The sequence below is a fragment of the Amphiprion ocellaris genome, chromosome 10 (assembly GCF_022539595.1).
Source record: "Amphiprion ocellaris isolate individual 3 ecotype Okinawa chromosome 10, ASM2253959v1, whole genome shotgun sequence".
Lineage (NCBI taxonomy): Eukaryota > Metazoa > Chordata > Actinopteri > Pomacentridae > Amphiprion > Amphiprion ocellaris.
In genome coordinates, this window is record NC_072775.1 from 7,556,659 (window position 1) to 7,570,942 (window position 14,284).

A 14,284-nucleotide genomic window follows, 5' to 3' on the forward strand; every position below is an offset into this window, starting at 1 on the left:
CTTAATACGTAAAATAAGCTATCCTAACAGCAATAACCCACAGTACTGTTTTCATAGGTTACATTTGCACATACTATTTATTTGTTATAGTTTTGTATTTTATGTTTTCACATTTCTTACTGTACTTTTTAAAACGAGATTCCATTGACTCAAATTTTGTAGCCATTTAAACTAGTTTCAATCGTCAATTTCGCTTTTTAAAGGAGTGTGTGAGGATACGCTGCAGATATGTTCTGTATGTTTTCTGAATGAACGTAGTGCTGTCGGAGCCTCACTACAGGGGGCGGGGCTTGAGCCGTGCTGACAGTTTGCTGGGCCCTGATTGGCTGATGATAACCAGCTTTTCTATTTATCGGGGCTGTCAAGTCTTCTGTTATCATCAGTGGCAGCCGGCGGACTCACGGAAGACGTGAAGTCCGTCACCGAACACGGAGCTTTCAGGTGTTCAGGTTACCACGGCTGCTGTAAAGGTGGGTTAACACTTTGTTTAAAAAAAGAAAAAAGCTTTATCAAAAGGTTACACTTCGAAAACAAAGAGCTTCGGGTCACTGCTGATGAGCTAACTGCAAATTCCGACACTGTTGTTATTAATAACCGGTAAAAACTGGGATTAGCTCCGCCGACAGACGTTAAACCAGTGAATTTGAACTTCACTAGCTTACTTGTCCCATTTAAGTCTACGTACTCGTCTTTCTTTGTGGTCACTTTACTACAAGAAAAAAATGCAGATACAGAAGCCGTTTACCGTGTTGCAGCGTGAATTATTAATGCCGGTATCTAATCTTAGCTAAAGTAGCCAACTGCCAAGATGGAAACCATTGCTATCAGCGTTTTTAACCGTCCGGAGGAAAGTGGTGGAAAAACTGCTCAGCAGAACAACTCAGTACTGTACATGTATATTTGTTTTGGTAAGTTTAATAAGAAGCTTCTGCCCCCTGTCTCCTGACCGCAACAGAGGGGGTCACACTGGGCAGGGCCTCAGGATGACCGGGGGTCCGAGGAAGCGGAGCTGCAGCAGCAGCGGCGGGGTCGGGGGCGGTGAGCCGGAGCCCGCAGACACTGAGCCGTGTGTGGGGAAAGATGCAGGAGGAAGCTCCGGGGTGGCTCTGAAAAAACAGATCGGTCTAGTCAGCGCCTGTGGCATTATAGTAGGTAAGTCAATCCAGGAAGTGTGCCCTGCATTCAGCTGCACTGAATGAAAATACAACATATTAACCCTCAGACAGTCAGTGAGGGTAAGCGTACTAAGTCAAAGCTACACTGTAAAAAAAAGAAAATACAACCTGACTCGGTAAAAGTGGTGTATATATTGGCAAATACACTGCGAAAAGCAATGAAAAAAAATTAGAACTGTAAAATTATGCAAAAAATATATAAACATGATGAAATACTATATTATTTTTTTAAAAAACTGTGACATATATATATATATATATATATATATATATATATATATATATATATATATATATAAAATCAAAATAATGGCAAATATTGAAATAATCATGTTTTTGTTGATTTAAATGCAATAATACAAAAAATAATTCTGGTCATACACTATAAAAGAACATTAGAACTATTTAATTGACTGTTCGTACAAATATAGATTTTTTCATGCCGGCATTTTGTGCACTATTTATTTTGTAATTGTAGAAACAGAAATTAAGACTTTTTTTGCGATTTTGCAAAATCTTATTTATAATTTAGCAGGACAATTCTGTTAAGAAAAATAGAGGTCAGAATTAAAAACTGCTAAAAAAAAAACAGCTTTTCTTTAACGGTGTGGTAGGTCAAAGCCATTTAAAGATCAGACATTTTATTTATCACTAGTATGTAATGCTATCATGCATTCATCTTAATTAGTATTTGTTGGGCTTAAACAATGGGCCAAGGCTCGGTTAGTCAGGCTGAGTTTACTAAAGGGAAAAAAAGTGGTAACAAAAAAAATAATAAGTTGGTTTCACTAGGAATTCAATAACTTTATGAACCTTAGTAAAATAATTCACTACCTTTAGCATATAGGTCATTATTTTCTGCACTGAAGTGTTGGCCTGCAGTAGCCTTCTTGCAGAGGTGGCAAACCAGGCGAAGGTTCGCTTTGACAGGTGAATATTTGACATGACTTATTCTAAGGTAACGCGATCAAACATCCAGCTGAGGGTTCAGCATTAAATATTGAAATCTCTCTGAAAATATGTCCTTGGGTCCTTTCTGCCATGAATCTTCAGTGTGCTCCCAGCATCCTACATCTTGCACATGCTCTTTCATCATCGCTTCCATGTTACCCAGGAAATGACTGCCTGCCATGAAACTGACTGTGCAACATGCAGAGAGAAAAAAGAAAAATCAATAAAAAGTAATCCAGCTAATGGGAGTTCACCAGTGTTGACACTGCAGTTTCCATCACTACCACAAGTGTGGCTGTAGTGTGGTCTCTGCACCACTGAGAAGGAGTGATTCTCTTATCTATCTAAGGTGTAACATGATGTGTAAATTTTAATGAATAAATTAGTCAAACTCATTAATTCTGTAACATCTTGCTCCAGCTACTCAAAGGAAAATTCATATTATAGACCTCTAGGAAACCACGTCAATTGGAAAAGCAGGCCCCATTTGTTCAGCTCAAACATACGCTGGGTGGGCATATACTGGAATTAAGTAGTGTTGGTCATCTGGACAGCGGAGGTTAGATTTGTTTATGGTAATTCAAATCAATATGATGCACACATTTTGAAAGTACAAATTGTCTTATAGCTGCATTGGTATAAGAAACAGATCCATTGTAAATGATGGATTTTATTCTTCTTCTCTGTCCCGGAGCCAAAAAGTGCAGATTTGGCATCAACCTGGTGTAGTAGCTTTTAGTCACAAGCTCATCGGCCCAGCAGCAAGTGACAACTGGTGCTGTTTTGCTATAATATTTAAACCACCCACATGGGCAAGTACCTGCGTACTGTTAAATGAGGAAGCAAGTGTCATAATTGGAAAACAATCTTCTATTCGCCTTTTCCCAGCTTGAGTTTCTCAGTGAATTAATTCTGTGAGTTTCCCAGACACTAGAAATGCTGCAGCAGAAGTTTTCAGTAAAAGAAACTGACTGTGTTTGTCTCCAAACGTTGATTTGTTGTTTCCTGCTGTTCCCAACAGTGACAGGATATGAACTCATTGTGCCATCTCCTCAGACTTTAAAAGACTTCTCTGCTAAAACAAAGGAGCAGTCATGCACTGTTTTCAGCTGCTTATCTGTGTTGTCAACAGTAAAAGACAAAACATAGCTCGACTGCAAATCTTCTTGGATCGCTTCTCAACAAGGCAAAATAGTTCCCAAACAAGTTCGCAGTTTTCTCCTTATGGACTGTTCATCAGCGAGCTTGTATGGAATAACTATTTGGCAAGTTCAAATGCATGCTAAGGCTGCTCAAAAATCCATATTTATGTCCCAGCACTGAATAATATAAGCCTGTGGACACACAGTGAGTCCACATAGAATAAATGTGTTAAGAGCTAGTGAGAGCTATGTACAGAAAACCCACCATGACTGTGCCCCAGATAATACACATGAAGCCCAAAAGACAAAGATTCAGTGTGTTCACCTGCAATAGCCCAGTGCAGACTTTCAGCTCAGTTCCATTGTTCCTCAAATATACCCACAAAGGAGGTCACATAGAGAATATTATGCAGGCCCTAGATAGGCAAATACACAGCTGGCCTCTTACTTTATTTCCCTCTTTTCATTCTGTAAGCACCTTTTTATTAAATGACTGCAATGTGCAGTACAGAAAGAACGTTTTACTAGAAGTGGTAATTATGGACTAGTCTATTTTCTCTGTTAAGAGGGCTAAGTTGATGCTGCATTAGAAGATATTGTTATCAGAGAGTATAACATGAGCACTACAGGAAATTGGGCATTATGTGACAGGAAATTGTAGCTCTCCCTTTATGCCCTGCATTCTGCTATAGTGGCCACTTTTCATGTTGGTTTTTCAGACTGCTGATAAATATAGCTGCAGTGCAATCCTGTTTCGTATGGAATATGGTGGATGTAATTAATTGTATTCACATGATTTTTGTTGTTTGACCATCTGTTAACAATCCCTTAATCTGTTCTCTTCCTCTCTGTTTTTTACTCACTTAGGCAACATCATTGGAAGCGGCATTTTTGTGAGTCCTAAGGGGGTCCTAGAGAACGCCAGCTCAGTAGGTGTGGCCATCATTGTGTGGGTCACTACTGGAGTTATCACAGCCATCGGTGCGCTCTGCTATGCAGAGTTGGGTGTGACCATCCCCAAGTCAGGGGGAGACTACTCGTATGTCAAGGACATCTTTGGAGGACTGGCTGGGTGAGAACAAATGTTGTCTGTCTCAATGTAAGATCTGAATTTAAGCCTTTATGTGTAAGATTGAAATTCTGAGTTTTGGTGACTTCAAGGGTAGTTGCTGGACAACTCAAAATAAAGTTATGAAAACAATAGGGTGTACCAGTGTTGAATGATACTGAATAATTTTTCTCTCAACAAAACCTTCAGAATCACTTGCCACTTTATTAGGAACATTTTAAATTTTCCTCATAAAGTGCTCAGGTAATGTGATATTCTGCACAGATGGGCTTTATTTTTTTTACATTCAAAGGTTGAATTCTTGTGAAATGTAGTTCACTTGCTATTATAATAATCTAAACACCTAGTGTTCAGCACATTTCAAAATACAGTTACTGTAAAAAAAAAAAAAGGGAAAAAGAACACGGTTTAAAACACTGAAAGATAAAAACTAGACACACCACAACACAATAAATAATTCACTAAAAAGCAGTTCGAAAAAAATGGGGGATTAAAAGTAATTTATTTCATGATGCATAAGAGATCAAAAATGTTGCATGACAACATTGTGACAAGCCTTTTGTAATTAATGAGACTTTTATGGCGACACCCCCCATCCTCCTCCTCAGAATCATATAATTAACACCTCTCATAATGTAGTTTTGTATTCCCAGCATTCCCAGATTGTTGACCCAGTTCCATTCATGTCTCTTCTCTCTAACAACAATGCTTCAGTGAATTACTATAATGCTCTTGGCTAGCGTACTTAATTTCCATTGTTTTCCATTAAGTTTTGTTGTCACACGGACTGGTATTCTCACACGCTGTGCTGTGTTTATGTTCTGGGTGTGTATGCAGCTGTGTGCCCCATTAACCACACACCTGTGCCGTTCTCCAGGTTCCTGCGTTTGTGGATCGCAGTGCTGGTTATCTACCCCACTAACCAGGCCGTGATTGCCCTCACCTTCTCCAACTACGTCCTGCATCCCCTCTTCCCCACCTGCCTTCCCCCAATCATTGGCCTACGCCTGCTCGCTGCTGTCTGCCTGTGTGAGTCTTAAACTAGAATGAAAGACTAAATGACTATTTGATTATGTTAGTGCATTAACAGATACAGATTATAAAACAGCATAGGAGAGTGTATTTCAAAGGGTAATTTCAGACATGGTGAATTTTTCCTGTTGTGGTTTTTATAGCCTTGCTAAGGCTGTTTTTGTGTAAGTGAATGACTCAGTGTGCAAAAAATACTCAACAGCAAATGCACACCAAGTGCAGCACTCAGGAGACCTACACAATCTGCATCTGTTTGATAATACCTTCTGTCTGTGGAGGAGCTTTGTCTGAAAAATTGCTCAAATGGGATCACTGAGTAATTTTTGCTCATTTACAAATTCCTCTGCTTCATGAATATGCAATACCACTAGAGTTAATCAAATGACAAAAAGTAAATAAGGAAGTAAAGTAGTGTTTAGCTGAGTTTTAGAGCCAAAATGTAAACCATGTTTTTACCCTCGCACATACAGAGCCATTTCAAAAAGTGAGAATAAAATTGTCGGGGAAGCAAGCATTTGATCTGTTTACAGTTAGATTAAGGTGGTATACTTGGACGCAACCACAAGGAAAATTAGATTTTTCCATCATTTATTCAACAACAATAAATAGATGTAATATTCTTCTGTGGTAAAACAAAGTAGATGTTTGGCCTCAAAAGCTACTATTCCCCCCTTTAGTAGAATTAACTTCTTGTATGTGTTTTGCATAATTGTCCACCAATCTCTCACAGACAGATGGCCTCCCGGTATCTTCAAACACTATTTGATATGATGCAAAATTCATATTTGAATAAAGGACTCCCAGCTGCCCAGTTCCTGAGGTAATGAAGCAGCTCCAAACCATAATGTTTCCACCACTGTGGTTCACAGCTGGTTTGAGGTTTTTCACCTGAAAAGCTGTCTTTATTCTGCACCAAATATGTCTACTGTTAACAAAAAAACTCTGTCTTCGATTCATCTATCCAGAGCACATTATTCCCAAATGCCTGTCCATATGTTAATTTGCAAGCTGTAGTTTTGCATGAATGTTCTTTTTGGACAGCAAAGGTTTCCTGGCAGGATGACACCACTCACTTTAACAAAAAGAACAGCAGACTCTCGATGTCGGAGCTTTAAATAAGACAAGTTCCAGCTGTCACTCCATAAGGAGGCTCCAGTTCTTGGCACCTAATGTGGAAACTCTGATTCTAATTTGATGGATCTGATAAAAATGTACATACTTTTTCCATTTAACTGATCCGTTTTATTCATTTCAATCATGAAAATGACTACAGATGATCAGTTTTATGCATCATTTATCTGAGTATATCATCAAATGTTTGCTTGTCCAGATGAAAGAGTCAACCATTTCCTTTGGATATATTGAAAACTGATCATACAAATACTATTGCACATTTTCAGGTGTCACAATTATCCAAATTTAAGGTAGGATTTGGGTCATTGTGTGGATCCGTAGAGTCACAATTAGGTCAAGGTTCATGTGAGATCCACACAAATTATCAAAGATCAAAAAATGCCAAATCCTACACAAACAGTGACTCCCAGTTGGAACACAGTGAACCCAAGGTGTAGCGTGTTTGTCAAGTCCCCTTACTTCAACTAGGTCAAATGAAGGCCACTGTGACAAGCTTCTCTTTTAAAGGAGATTCTCTACAGCCCACTTTTGCTGAAAGTGAGTTATTCTAAAAGGCTTAAAGGTCCTGTGCCAAGAAGCCAGTTTATTAAACTTGAATATGTATTAAATTACTAAACTATAATTTAAAACTGCTTAAAGCACAACAAATATTTAAGGGAGAATTAACTCCCACATGATGGGTGTAATGCGATTAAGCCCACACTTATATTCATTTGCAACTGATTATGAGTAAAAATTTGAGTCTTTTTCTCTGTGAAAAGATGCCTGTTATCAGTTTTATCTTCAGATACACAAAAACATGCAGTTTTGTGCCTTAGTTTTGTTATTTTAAGATAAAGGATTTTTGTCATTAACCTGATTCTGATACTTATTATTGTTAACCACAAAAGTATAAACTGAACATTGACCAGTCTGACTAGCCAAACTTCATCTGAATTTTTCATTGCAGCTACTTTGAATGCAGAAGTTGTCGTCTTGGTGTATGAGCTCCGTTTTTGTCATTTCTACATTGCCTGCAGAAAGAATGAATATTACTGTAACTTGGCGTGATGTTTTCTCTTGCTTTCGTCAGTGTTGTTGACATGGGTGAACTGCTACAGTGTCCGCTGGGCCACTTGTGTCCAAGATGTCTTCACTGCTGGAAAGCTTTTGGCCCTGGCCCTCATCATAATCATGGGTTTTGTCCAAATTTGCAAAGGTAATATTTTGCCTTTTTTTCTTGTACTGTTACATTGTTGTTCTTTATCTTTCGCTCAGTCTTCAGTTCTTTTGGTTTCTTACTGTCTATGTGTCTCTTAGAGCTGTGGTCCCCAGTCTTTTTAGCTTGTTTCCTTTTTACACTTCAGTCAACTTCAATTATGTATGTTTGAGTTGTGAGAGGTTTAAAATAACAGTGATGTCCCCCCTGTCAGGATTCCTTATTATACAATACTGTTTAAAAAAAAAAAACAACTCTCAGTTTTATATAAAACCTGCACGTTAGCATCTTGTGATCCCTCCTTTTGTCCTGACCCCAGTTTGAAAATTACTGTCATAATGCCTGGTACCAGAGCGGTTGGAAATACTATTTTTGAAGTGACATTATCGCTGCAATCACAATTTACTTTAGTTCCCCTGTCACTCTCACAGGATTTGTATTCCTAAAGTGAAAGAGGGATTATAATCCCACATAGCTCTTTATCCCACTCATAATCCACATGCACACACTGCCAGGTCCACCCAACAAAATCAGTCAAATTAAAGTCCCAGAATATCCCACTTTGTGTGGGATGGAAGTCTAATTAATGTGCATCTTTTGTCCTGATTTTTTTGGTTTTGCTTATAACTGGTAACTTGTTTTATCATTCCAATGTGGAGTGCTTAATAAAACATGTTTAATTATATACAAAATCAACAGACTGTTAAAAGCCAAAACAAGGTAACTGAGTTTTATCAATTTAAATGCTTTAATAGGCTTTTTTTAATGCTATTAGGGCAAATTTGCAGCACTCTAACTATATGTGTTTTTTTTCTGCAAAATGGAGATGGAAAAAGAAAACTTCAAACTTCTCTTAATTTTGTAATTTTGCCTTTTGTAACCAGAAATCTGTTTTGGATCAAGTGTATAGTTAAAACATATTTATACCTTGGCACCTGTAATCAAATGGCAGCAAAAACGGCTTTTGTTGTATCTGGTGCCCTCTGCTGCTCATTGTGTGGTAGTGAAAATATTCTGCAAGAAATGGGTTGTTGGTTCAGGAAAATCTCTCTTTTGGCTTCCAGGTCACTATTACTGGTTGGAGCCAGCACATGCCTTTGAGACCTTCTGTGACTATAACGTGGGTCTGATAGCTCTGTCCTTCCTGCAAGGCTCCTTCGCATATGGAGGCTGGAATTTCCTCAACTACGTCACAGAGGAGTTAGTCGACCCAAACAAGTGTGTGCACATCTTAAATTCTTTGCTAGTTAATCATATCTTAAAAAGTTTAGTTTCATTTAACTGCACAAAAAAACATGTTATACTAGATTTTAACATTCTAAGGAATTGTACTGAAATGTAAATATCTTTGAAATATACTGTGCTTTTGCAATGGAAAAAAATAAATAGAATGTGCTTCTTAAGGCATATTGCCAAAAAATATATAATGTGTTAACAGTAACCTGAAAAATCAAGAATTACATTGATCTCTTTTGGCCATAAACATCATGAATTTGAAATATTTAATGACCCCTTCTGGGGAAAATCAAGTTTTAACCTCATAAACATGTCCACATAGAGTTGTTTTTCTATGCTAAAAGACCAAATGAGTGAAATAAGAAGTCAGGGAGCATTTCCTCTATGAAAATTTATGTATCATTATTCTTTACAATTGGTTTCCATTTCAAACATGCGTGACCGAATTCATCCTATATTACAGCTTGTCGTTGTGTAGCACAGAGTACTTAGCAGAGATGTTGGTGAGCAGGTATGCTCGAGCAGCAAAGGGGTGGGAATGGACGAGTTGAGAGAGAGGCACTTACAGAGATCCATATATTCTAGAGGAAGCAACAGTGTATAGCTACATCTAAACCAATTTAAGCCAGAAAGGAATTATTTTCATGTGGAAAAAAAATCAAATATACATTTTTGGTGCACAGAGATGAGTTTTTAGGGGTTTAATTGCTGACCACAGTGGGATTTTAATCATAATTTACTATGATCTATAATGAGTGTGTCTTTAATCCTTTAGGAATCTCCCACGTGCAATCTTCATCTCCATCCCTGTGGTCACCTTTGTGTACGTGTTTGCCAACGTGGCCTACGTCACAGCCATGAGCCCCCAGGAGCTGCTGGCCTCCAACGCTGTGGCAGTGGTGAGAAAGGAGACTCACTATTAGTCTAGTCTGAACGTGTGCGTGGTCACATGTGCTCCAAATGCATGCAATTAGTAGCTTCTCCACATCTGAGCTGATGATCACCCCGAAATTTAGCATAACCACACTCACGCATGCTTTCCATGCAGCACAGTGTCTGTTGCACTTTTAATGTCTCAATTAATTGCTGTTACCTAAGTACATGTTTAAATTGTGTATTTTCTCCTCTTCTTCTCTCTCTACTCGTAATGTTTCTCCCAGACATTTGGAGAGAAACTACTAGGAGTAATGTCATGGATCATGCCTATCTCTGTGGCGCTGTCCACCTTCGGGGGGGTCAATGGCTCCCTGTTCACGTCGTCGCGGTCAGTTTGTCGTGTCCTTCAAATCCCCCTCCATCTGTCCTCTGTGTCATTACACTGGAGCTTTTGTGGTTGTTGTGTTTTAAAAATACATTTCCTATGCCGGTGTTTGAGTCCATACCCATAGCATGGGGAAAATGAGAAGCTTAACAGGAGGTCACAAGTTGGATTTGATTTCAAAAGGCCTGATTTGCAAAATTGTGTTTCTTTTGAGGCCAATTTAATGCTAAGAGCTATTTTATCCTGGTTAGGTGCATTTTACACCCTGCAATTTCGTATTCTCTGTTCGTCTGTGTTCCGGTGCTTCCATAAACACCTGAACTGTGTATTCTCTGAGCTGTTCCATCGTCTGGCAAATGCCCACATTAAGCAAGCACCATCTGGCTCTGCTCTCAGGACTTAACCATCTTTGGTTCTGCTTTCAGGCTGTTTTTCGCCGGTGCGCGGGAAGGCCATCTACCACGTCTGCTGGCCATGATTCATGTGAAGCGCTGCACTCCCATCCCAGCCTTACTGTTTACTGTGAGTCCTGACAAAATAACTGCATCCATTTCTCAGTGTGCTTCTGTCTTCTCCCTGCGTAAACAAGGTTATTTTTTCCCCCCTGATACCACATGTAGTTGATCTCCACTCTGCTGATGTTGTGCACCAGTGACATTTACACCCTCATAAACTATGTGGGTTTCATCAACTACCTCTTCTACGGCGTCACTGTCGCCGGGCAGATTGTGCTGCGCATCAAGGAGCCCAACATGCATCGACCCATCAAGGTAGAGACATGATGAAGCAGCTCATGTTTTACTTAAACGACAAAGATTTATTACATTATTACATATGTTGTGTATTTTTCATGAGCATTACAACAAACACATTACTAGGGATTGTTGGCCGATATGTTTTTTTTATTTGTTTGCTTGTTTCGCTCTTTTTTTAGGACCAATTCCGATTATTGATAATCAAGAGAGACCAAAGCCCAATATTTGGAACTGATGCACATTAGATGTAATGTTTTTAACCGCATGTGACAGCAGAGAACCTGTAATTGATAACTGCGGTTCTTCATTCATAAGGGTTACAATAACTGAATATGTAAAATAGAAATGGGATTGAATTTATCAATAACTGGTCAATAAAATTAACAATACCGATAATTGGAAATATATCAGCCATTATAAAACACCAGGCCAGTAACTGGTCTATTCCTGCCCATCACATTCAGTCTTAAACTAATCAGAACTCACTGCTAATTTGAAATTTGGTGTGAAAAAAGAAGTGTATTGCAGATTTACTTTTTTTCCCCACTTGAAGCCAAACTGCAGAACTGTGTTGAGAAATGTTCAGCTCTGAGTGTCCTCTCATCCTCCAGGTGAGCCTGGTGTGGCCAGTCATCTACCTGCTGTTCTGGGCCTTCTTACTCATCTTCTCCCTCTACTCTGAGCCTGTAGTCTGTGGTACTGGTCTGGCCATCATGATGACCGGCGTCCCTGTATATTTTCTTGGAGTCTACTGGGAAAATAAGCCAAAGTGTTTTGATGTAGCTACAGGTAAGGCAACACATAATGGTGGACTTTATGGCTTAATTTTGGGACTATAGTACTGTTTAGGGGATATTAGACTACAGTCTACAAAGCCCTCAAAACACATTCAAATGAACTTCAATGCAGATGTTCGAGGGTTAAAGCAGTTTTCGTTCTAAAAAACATTCACCCTGTTTTTCTTTTCCATCTGTATCCAGGTAAAGTGACGTATCTGTGCCAAAAGCTCTGCTTGGTGGTTTACCCAGTAACGGAGGAGCCAAAAGAGCCTCTAAAGAAAGATGCAGATGAGAAAGCTGGAGACACCGTGCAAACACATGATTAAATATGTACAGAAACACAGGGTTTGAGGAGGAAAAATTCACTTCATGAAAATGTTAAAACTACAAAATCCTCTACAGCACTGAACTTCCATGCTCTGCTTTTTTTTTACAGGCCTTAATGCTGAGCTGTTGTTTCATTGAATTGTCAGGGGATGACTGTTTAAATATGAAATAGTCTGTAAAGAAATGTATTTTTGGTTGTTTTCACCTTAGTACTTAAAACATCTCCCTTTTTGTATGTCTTGTACAGTGAATGTTTGTGAGTCTGGGAGGTGGCTTTTCAGCTATGTGTGTTGTTTGTACTCTGATACTTTGACCTCACTGTAGTAGTGCTAAAATGTTATTGGATTTTATTCCTACTGCTAGTATTTGTTTTCTGCCACATTACATTATTAATTCACTATAAATGTCCCTTTTTGTTAATAGGCACAGAGAGCATAAGTTTGTATTTGTTTAAGACAGAATTTTTTAAAAAAATATGATGTATGAAGACAGATCACAATGAAAAGCTGCTGTATTCGTTTTCTTGTATCATTTCAGTTCCTTGACATAAACATATGACTTTTGAATTCATTATAAAATCTTTCTAGAAGTTTTCAACTCTGTCTGCAATTCATATTAAGCATGTAGAAACGATTGACATGTTTTAAAACTTCTTAGTTATTTTTAGTACCTAAGTTATGTGTTGGATACATCAGGTATCTCATTAAAATGCCTGGTTGTCTTCATAGAGTCTCTCTGTGCTGCAGCTCCTCATCAATGTTTCATCCACCTGTTGGAGCTCCTGATCCACAGGGCGTGGAATCCAGCCACAATGCATGATCAAATTGCGGAAGTCATGGACAGGTAGGAAAAGCCGAGGTGGGTCAAGATGTCCAATCAGCAAGACCGAGATAAAACAGCCACGTACGTTTGCCTTCAAATTAAAAGCATGAATGCGTGCATCCAAATAGGACATCACAAATTTTGATCAAGACAGAAATTGATATAGTCCTTGCTCTTTTCGTTGTTTGGGGGGTGTTTTTGTCAGATGTTCTCTGCAGCCTATCATGTTACAACACAATTTGTTTATTTTGTTAAAACTATGGAACCTTTGGAGTTTTGCAAAACCTTTTCAGTGACATTTTAAAGGGAATTGAAAGGTGATGATTCTGGTATATGTATTTTTTAAGTCAACGTTTATACATCAGTCGGGCATAACGTTATGACCACTTGCCTAATATTGTGTTGGTCTCCTTTATGCTGCTAAAACTCCTCTGACTCAGTGTGGCATGGACACAGGACCTCTGGGGATGTTCTGTGGCCTGGGATGGTAGCAGTGGATTCCGTGAGTCCTGTGGGTTCCAGGGTGGGACCTACCTAGATCAGGCTTATCCTGGTACATCCCACAGATGCTCGGTAAGATTTTGATCTGGGGAGTGTGGAACCTGGGTGAACACCTTGGCTCTGTCGTGTTCCCCGGGTCACTCCTGAACAGTTTTTGTGGTGTGTCGGGGTACATTGTGGTACTGAGGGTGGCAATTGGCATCAAGGACTGCTGTTGCCTGGAGGGTTGCTTGATCTGCAGTGTTTAGGTGGGTGGTAGGTGTCAAACATCCACATGAATGTCAGGACTTAACTAAAATATTTTGACTTGTCACACAAAGCAATGCATAGTTCTCTTTAAAAACGTTAATGAGGGCTTTGATCTTATTACTTACGCCTGTGATTTTACAGCTGTGTCTAGTCAAAACATCTGCTGTTGGCATTTGTGCAGGAGAATTTAAAATGCAGAAAATATAGTGTTAAATAATTGCGTTTATTTAAAAAAATAGCATGAAAATTTGTAACTTTAATTAATTGTAACTGTGCTTTTTCTGCCATATGTCAAAATGTGTGATATGAAAAAGGCCTAATTTTCAGTAATACATAGAAAAATACATAGAGAGGGGAGACTTGCTTACCTTCTGAGGTGTTTGCACATCAAAGTTTACTTTTAATTTCAACATTTATTTGCACTATGGGAGTTTTTATCTTAATCTGAATATTTGTTATTACTCTATATAAAAATAAATATGTATGATCAAAATAGGAAATGGTAATAACGCTCATAAAGTTGTTAATATATCTGTCTAAGATAACATAAAGTAATTTGAACGTTACTGCTCCGAAGTACAATAAAAATAAAAACAAGACAAGAAATACAAAAGTAAAATCATATTAAGACGATATACACCTTTCACATGAAC

The 14,284-nt window shown here is 38.6% G+C and overlaps 1 protein-coding gene across 2 annotated transcripts; it reads left to right on the forward strand.

Annotated features, from left to right (window-relative positions):
• The first annotated feature begins 374 nt into the window (after positions 1 to 374).
• Positions 375 to 12,648, forward strand: slc7a8b (solute carrier family 7 member 8b). 2 transcript variants are annotated; one of them, XM_023294188.3, is made up of 12 exons: positions 375 to 470; positions 956 to 1,152; positions 4,136 to 4,340; positions 5,215 to 5,366; positions 7,576 to 7,701; positions 8,766 to 8,919; positions 9,713 to 9,836; positions 10,098 to 10,201; positions 10,624 to 10,720; positions 10,819 to 10,968; positions 11,565 to 11,742; positions 11,934 to 12,648. In XM_023294188.3, the coding sequence occupies exons 2-12, from the start codon at positions 984 to 986 to the stop codon at positions 12,056 to 12,058; spliced, it is 1,584 nt and encodes a 527-aa protein (XP_023149956.1). In that variant the 5' UTR covers positions 375 to 470; positions 956 to 983; the 3' UTR covers positions 12,059 to 12,648. The 2 variants fall into 2 exon arrangements, with proteins under 2 accessions (XP_023149956.1, XP_054870427.1); XM_055014452.1 differs by lacking the exons at positions 375 to 470; positions 956 to 1,152; positions 4,136 to 4,340; positions 5,215 to 5,366 and adding an exon at positions 6,115 to 6,189.
• Positions 12,649 to 14,284: the final 1,636 nt, after the last annotated feature.